Source organism: Manis pentadactyla, chromosome 11 (assembly GCF_030020395.1).
Source record: "Manis pentadactyla isolate mManPen7 chromosome 11, mManPen7.hap1, whole genome shotgun sequence".
In the NCBI taxonomy this organism is placed as follows: domain Eukaryota; kingdom Metazoa; phylum Chordata; class Mammalia; order Pholidota; family Manidae; genus Manis; species Manis pentadactyla.
In genome coordinates this window covers 123,430,805-123,437,331 of record NC_080029.1, presented here as the reverse complement: position 1 = coordinate 123,437,331, position 6,527 = coordinate 123,430,805, and the positions used below count along the sequence as shown (strand labels likewise).

General features: G+C 54.8%; 1 protein-coding gene across 1 annotated transcript in view; it reads left to right on the top strand.

Moving 5' to 3' along the window:
* The first annotated feature begins 335 nt into the window (after window positions 1-335).
* Window positions 336-6,527, top strand: part of PSTPIP1 (proline-serine-threonine phosphatase interacting protein 1) — a 39,888-nt gene continuing 33,696 nt past the window's right edge. Inside the window, exon 1 of the mRNA XM_036907613.2 lies at window positions 336-498. Within this exon, the coding sequence (XP_036763508.1) occupies window positions 463-498 (36 nt within the window). The 5' untranslated portion in view covers window positions 336-462. The remainder of the gene's footprint in view (window positions 499-6,527) is intronic.

Below are 6,527 nucleotides of genomic sequence, written 5' to 3'. Positions count from 1 at the left end.
GTGGCGGGCCGGGGAGCACAGCGCCTCCACTTCCTGTGGGCGAGGACCCTGGTGCCTGCCCTGGGGGAGGTTGCACAAGCCTTCCTGTGCGGGCCTCAGGCTGCCTGCCCGCCTGGTTGGCGCACCAGCCCACTTCTCCTGCTGGCTACGGCCTCCCACCGGCGCTGGCACCCCTGCTCTCAGGCCTGCAGGGCCGTGGGGCTGGCGAAGGGCTGGGCGTGCACCGGCCGCGCCCCCCCCCAGCACTAGGCCCCGCTGCTCCTTCCTCATTTCGCTGTCGGTTCGAGCCCCACACGGAGCAGGTTGCGCCTTTTGCTCCCTGCGGCAGCTGCCTCTGGCCGGAGGCTGCCTTCGGAGGCGCTGCGGGCCGGGCAGGGAGGGGCGGCTCAGCAGCCCCGCGGGGCCCCCGTTCGGCCCTGTCTGTGGTAGGAGCGCGAGCCTTGCGGGGGCAGTTGCCTGAGGATGATGCCCCAGCTTCAGTTCAAGGACGCCTTCTGGGTGAGTGAAGACATCTGGGGCGTTGGACGAGCGGAATGGGTCCCGGGAGGCCGGCTCAGCTGAAATTCCCTTCCGCAGCTGATGGGGATGCAGCCCCGAGAGGGGGGGGGTTTCTTATAAAAACAGGGTCCATTTTTGGTCTTGATTATTGTGGAGGTGGCCTGGGCCACCGTCTCTTCCGAGTTGGAAGATGAAGGGGGTCCTCTTCCCAAGGAACGGATTTCTCTGCAAACTTCTCCGTTGTGGACAGAGGACATCCCCGGTGCCCCCAGGGCTGCCGTCTCCGCGCAGCAGGGTCTATTTAGGAGGGTCTGATGCACGAGCGAGAGCTTCGGGAGGCCCTCTGAGGCGAGGGAGGGGAGGGTTATGGGTTTGGGGACCAGGCAGGCAAGCTTTGATTCAGGTATTGCCTCTGCTCCTTAGAGGCTGGGCAAGCCATTTCACTTCTCTGAGCCTCATTTTCCCCGCCTATACAGTGGAAATACGTGTGAATAAACTTACCAACTGAACGGGAGGGTTAAACAAGGTGAGCTAATGTAACAATGTCCCCAGCCCCTTGCTGGCACGCCGAGTGGTTAATTCTCTTCTCCTCACCCAACCCCAGTCACCAAAAGGATCCTTAGGGGTCCTTTGAGGAGGCAGCAGGGCTGGGCAATTTCTGGCTTTCTTAAATTCTGCAAAGGTGCACGTAAGTCCTTTGCCCACGAAAGAGCAGCACATGGGGCTCCTGAAAGTGAACAGGCCATGCACCCTGCAAGCTCAGTTTTGACCCCAGATCCCCTATGCTTTTTTCCAACTGACCCTTTTCCCCATCTGCTTCTCAAGCTCTGCGTATCTCCAGGGGCTCGTGGTAAAAGCAGAGAGCTCTCTGGTGGGAGCTGGAGAATGCGGCGTCCCCCCCCAGTTCCACAGGGGAACTCTGTGGCCCTTTATTCAGCCTGCTCAGCCTCCACAGGCCGCTTGGTTCTCCCTGGGGCCTGCGGCCAGCATGTGAATGGCCTACTTACCCCGTGTGCTGACCTCAGTGAGTAGAGGGCTGCCTGGGGAGGGCGCCCTGTGTCTCTCTGGGCCTCTGTTTCCCCATCTCTGCAAGGAGGGGGTGGGATCAGCCCAGAGAAGCTTATGGAGGCAGACTTGGTGCAGCTCATCGGAAGCAGCACCAGGATGGCAGCTGGGGCCTCATGAAGGAGCAGGGGCTGCCCTGGGGGAAGGGGGAAGTCGCAAATGAGTCACCATATCTCTGCTCTGGCTTGGAATGCAAAGTTGGCAGAGGGGTAGGACCTAGAAACCCGGGGTGCTCTGCAGCTAGGGTGGACGTGAAGACCCTGAATGTTTTACCTCCAGGACATCTGCCCCAGCCTGGAGCCCTTGGCTACCTTCCGTAGGGCAGAGCTGGGGCCAGGAGCAGACCCAGGCAGGGCCTGGGCAGCGGGCGGTGCACAGGAGGGAACACGGAGAGGCAGCACTAGCAGCAAAAAACAGCCCCTGTGGCGCCTTTCTGATGGTCACCTGAGCCACCCACACACTGTGCTTCCTGCGCCTGAGCCACCGGGGCCGATGGGCATCCCACCCACGTGGTGTGCTTGTCTGCACCTGAGCCACTGCGGCTATCGTGACCTCTAGGTGCCTCCACTGCCTGGCCTTAGGCCAGAGCAGAGTGGGAGAGGAGCGGCCAGCCGGAGCCTCTCACACCGAGCCAGGCAGATGCCCCAGAAGGTCAGCTCAGGGTCACTGTCGCTAGGACTCTGACTGTAGCACCTTTCCCTGATGCTCAGCCCAGCCCAGGCCAGCCTGTGAAGGGAACTAACACTGGGCACTCGAGACGTGCCAGGCACTGTTCTCAGGACTGTGCATCTAATACCTCACTTAAAATGGTGAAACAAATGCACTCGTTCTCCCAATTAGTCAGAGGAGGCAGTTTCAGCAGAGAGCTTGAACAGTTTGCCCAAGGTCACACAGCTGGGGTTGAGCCCTGGCAGGCTGGCTCCCAGGGCTGGGCCCTCACCCGGGGTGTTTCATCATCTGTCGACACGGCAGATCACTGGATCTTTGGGCCACACCGGCACAATGGAAGGAAAAATTCTGTCCTTCCTACCTGTCAGAGAAGTGAGAAGATCAAACAAGGTTGACAGAAGTATTTTGAAGCTCAGTTTACAGACAGATCTATAAAACAAAACATAGTGATCTAACCGCAGCGGGAGTGTTAGAGGCAGAGCCCAGCGCGCCCCTCTGTCCTCCCCCTACCCCAGACCGAGGCACTGGATTAAACCCTGCAGCCTGGCAGCACTGTTTGAAAATGACTGGTCTGTAGCAGCGGAAGGAAGCCCTTGAATTAGGAGGATCATGTCCAATACCACAGCCCTGCAGCTCTCCGGCAGCCGCAGCTATCCCGACACGGATGAGGCAGCTCCGATCCCGGCCTAGCTCATAGTAAGGAGAACAGAAGCAGCTTCTGAGGAGCTGAGGGCTTACATGAAAGCTCATGCTGCATGATAGTCAGGGCCTGTGGACTCTGACCGTATCCATGAGCCTAACAAGCTTTGTGGACTTTTAAACTCGTATTAGCAGGGGTCTACATGGAACCTGATACACATTTTGTGACTAATAAACATTGGTGGATCTGAACTGTCAGAGACAGTTTCACAGGTAGCTGGTAGCCTGATAGGAAGGGAGGAGACAGAAAGATTATAGAAAGCAAACACAGAGGCTCAGAAGCGGTGGGAACGTTCAGCGTGTGAACAGACCAGTCCTGTCCCTCAGTAGGCCTGTTGCTGCAGTTTTGTCAGTGTGGCCGCACGGTGTTTATTTATAGCCTGCTTTTATATGTGGCAGGACATTCAGATGCAGGCAGGGACGGGCCAGTCACGGGGAGGGAGGGATAATTTGATTTCTGCCGTGACACACACAGTGTTAAAGGGTTTCATGGCTTGGCAGGAAGTTTGTGGCTGAGCCTCAGAGCAGGGCCTGAGGGAGACGAGGTTGAGGCTGAGAATACCCAGGCTGAGGGGGTCTCAGATCTCATGCGTCTCGCCTCAGCACCAATTCAGGGATCACTGAAGCCCAGAGAAGGCAGGGTCCTGCCCACCCCACCCCCCAACACACACACACACACACACACACACACACACACACACACACACACACACACCATCTCCTTGCCAGGGTCTCTACTCCTGGCAGGCAGCCAGACTGTACTTCCAGAAACATCCGTCTGCGTCCTCGGCGCAGCACCAGCCAGGCAGGGTATGTGTTCAGTCGGCATTTGTAGAATAAATGAATGAACAATGAATTCCCCCATGGCCCCACTGCCTTGCTGAACATATTTTCTTCTTCGTTTCACTTTAGTTATATTCTAGAAATATTTGTTGATCAGGGTTCTCTACTAGGTGATCTTGAGACCCCTGAGCCTCATGTCCATATCCAATCAGATGAATGAGATGGTCGTGTCCTCCCGGAAGTCAGCGTCCAGCGCTGAGGTTTCCTAACGACTGGGCCAGGTGTGGGGCGCCCTAAGGGAGCAGTGCTCTGAGCTGCACTAAACCGCCCTCCCTGCTAGACCCATACATCCAACGGCCTTTGCAAAGACATCACGGGATATTGTTTTAAGAGAGACAATCTAGTTTTGGACCAGGTTTTACTGAGACCTACATCCTTTCCCTCTGGGGGTCATCAAAAGGGAAAGGGCCTTTGGAGGCTGAGCCACATATACTCAACGACTTCTCAGCCCTGTTTTGGTGGGAGTCACGGAGGGGGACGGAGAGAACAGGCCTGAACTTTCCCCTCTCATCAGTGGTCACATCCTTCCCCTTTGAAGCTAGGTTCCAGCTTCATCTGGGAACCCCTGGACAGAGCTGGGAGAAGCTGAGATCCCCAAAAGGCAGAGAACAGAGGAAGGTACCGCTTCCCAGGCGCTGGGAATGACTCACCAGGGACGCACAGGGGCTGAGGCTGGGCCCGCCCCTCCCCCACGTTCCTCTTCCCCTTCCCAGTTATGAGCCTTTCAAGTTCTCCATTTAGGAGGCTACAGAGAAGGGGACTGGTAGCCCCACTTTGGCCTCTTCCCCACCCCAGGACCTGCCAACGATGTCCCCACGGCCTCACAGAAGATCAGGAGAGGCTGGTGTTCACTGGACCTATTCTATTCTGGGTGCTTAAAACTACGTATGTACCATCTAAAGAAACAAAATCATTGATTATAATATATTAAAAGGGAAGTGGGAAACTAGAATAAAAAGGAAAAAGGCACCCTTAGCCTCACCACAGAGACAACCATGTCTCTCTAATGTGGGTTTACATAGATCCAGCATGCTGTGTACATAGCTCTGCACTCTCCCCCACCTATTCTTCTTGCATTTTTAAATTTATTTGTACCTGTGGTGAAAAATGCCTAACATCAAATTTACCATCTTAACCATTTAACTACAGTTCAGTAGTGTTAGGTACTTTCCTGCTGTTTGGTGACAGCCTGCCCCTTTGCCATGTAGTTCCATTGGCACACGTGTGGGTGTGATTTCCTCATCTCCAGAACACCGTTGAAATGACTGCATTATCCACCTTGCGGATTTGGTGGACAGCCTAAGATTTATTTATCCAATCCCCTATTTTTGGATATTTAGGTTACTGCCAATTATTTACTATTCTGGACAGTGATACAATGGGTAGATCTTGGTGTATTAAGGTTTCCACTTGAGAATTATGTCTTTGGGTAGACTCCCAGAAAAGGAGACGTTCCTGGATGGGTAGGGCCCGGTCTCTAGTAGGTGACACTAGAGGCACTTTGGAACCCCTCAAATCCTGGCTGGGCAGAAGCCTCCTTGTACAGGGTGGGGAGACCGTAGTGGTCAGAAGGGCCTGGGAAGGCTGGGCCTGGAGGGGCTCTGCCGGGAACTGAGGCCTGCTCAGGCTTCTTAGGGGGACTTGCAGCAGGGCAGGCCCCTGTGGCCTTAAAGGCCAAGTATGCTGGGGGCTGAGAAGTGGGTCCTCCCGAGCAACAGGCTCTTGTAGATGGCACAGGGGTGGGAGGGGGGGAGGACGTGGCTGTCCTGACCTTGCAGCCACCACCTGCCTTCCAAGCGCATCCCTGGCCATGGCCGTCAGAAGGAATGGGGACGGACTCTCTGTACTAGCTGGGAAAATTCTCCAAGACATGGTGTTAGGTGCACAAAGCACAAACGCTGTGTGTGGTATGTGACCTGCCATGAAAAGTGGGGGAAATGAGCACGTGTACTGGCATCGGCTTGTAGTCACCATGAGAATCCCTGGTGGCACACAGAGAACTAATTAAAGTGGGGACCTTTTGGGGACGCGAGAGAGAAGAGCCTGAGGGGGTCAGGGGTCAGGACTGGGTGGCAGTGTGTATTTTCACTGTGTACTTTTTTATACTGTTTTATTTTTGAGCCATGTAAATGTACTTTTTGAAAAAATTAAATTATATAATTAAAAATGAAGAAGAGGATGTTTATTTTAAGTTCTGTGAAGATTTTTCTCTGAACCCAGCTACTTAAATCATCCCCAGAGGAGCAGCAACAGTGCCCGTCTACCGAGTGCCTATGAGGCGCTGGGCACTGGGACAGTCACTCTGCCCGTGTCCCTAGGCCCGCCCCCCGGGGAGGGGATTATCAGCATGCTCTGCTCCCGTCTGCAGCGCAGGGGCCCGGGCTCTCCCCAGGAACTGCCCCAGGTCTGCCAGACACCCTCGCACTCTGCCCTTGAATCTGAGGACCCTGGTTGGTGTGTTCTTGGCTCGGTCACAGCTCCTGGGGGACGAAAGAGCGGTTGGTGTGTGTTACTAGTGGTCTCTATGGTCTTTGGAAGTAGGGTGACTTTTCTCTCTGTTCCCACTTAGTTTTCTGTAAGTGAACACAGACTACCTATGTCATTAAAAGGAAAATATTTTAAAACAAAACTAAACAATTCTTGTTTTCAAAGCTGGATGGCATTTTTAGGTGAAATCTGTGGTTCAGTATCATTGCCTCTTCCACATGCTCTGTGCACTTTGTGGTATGTGGTATGTGCTCTGTGGACTTCGT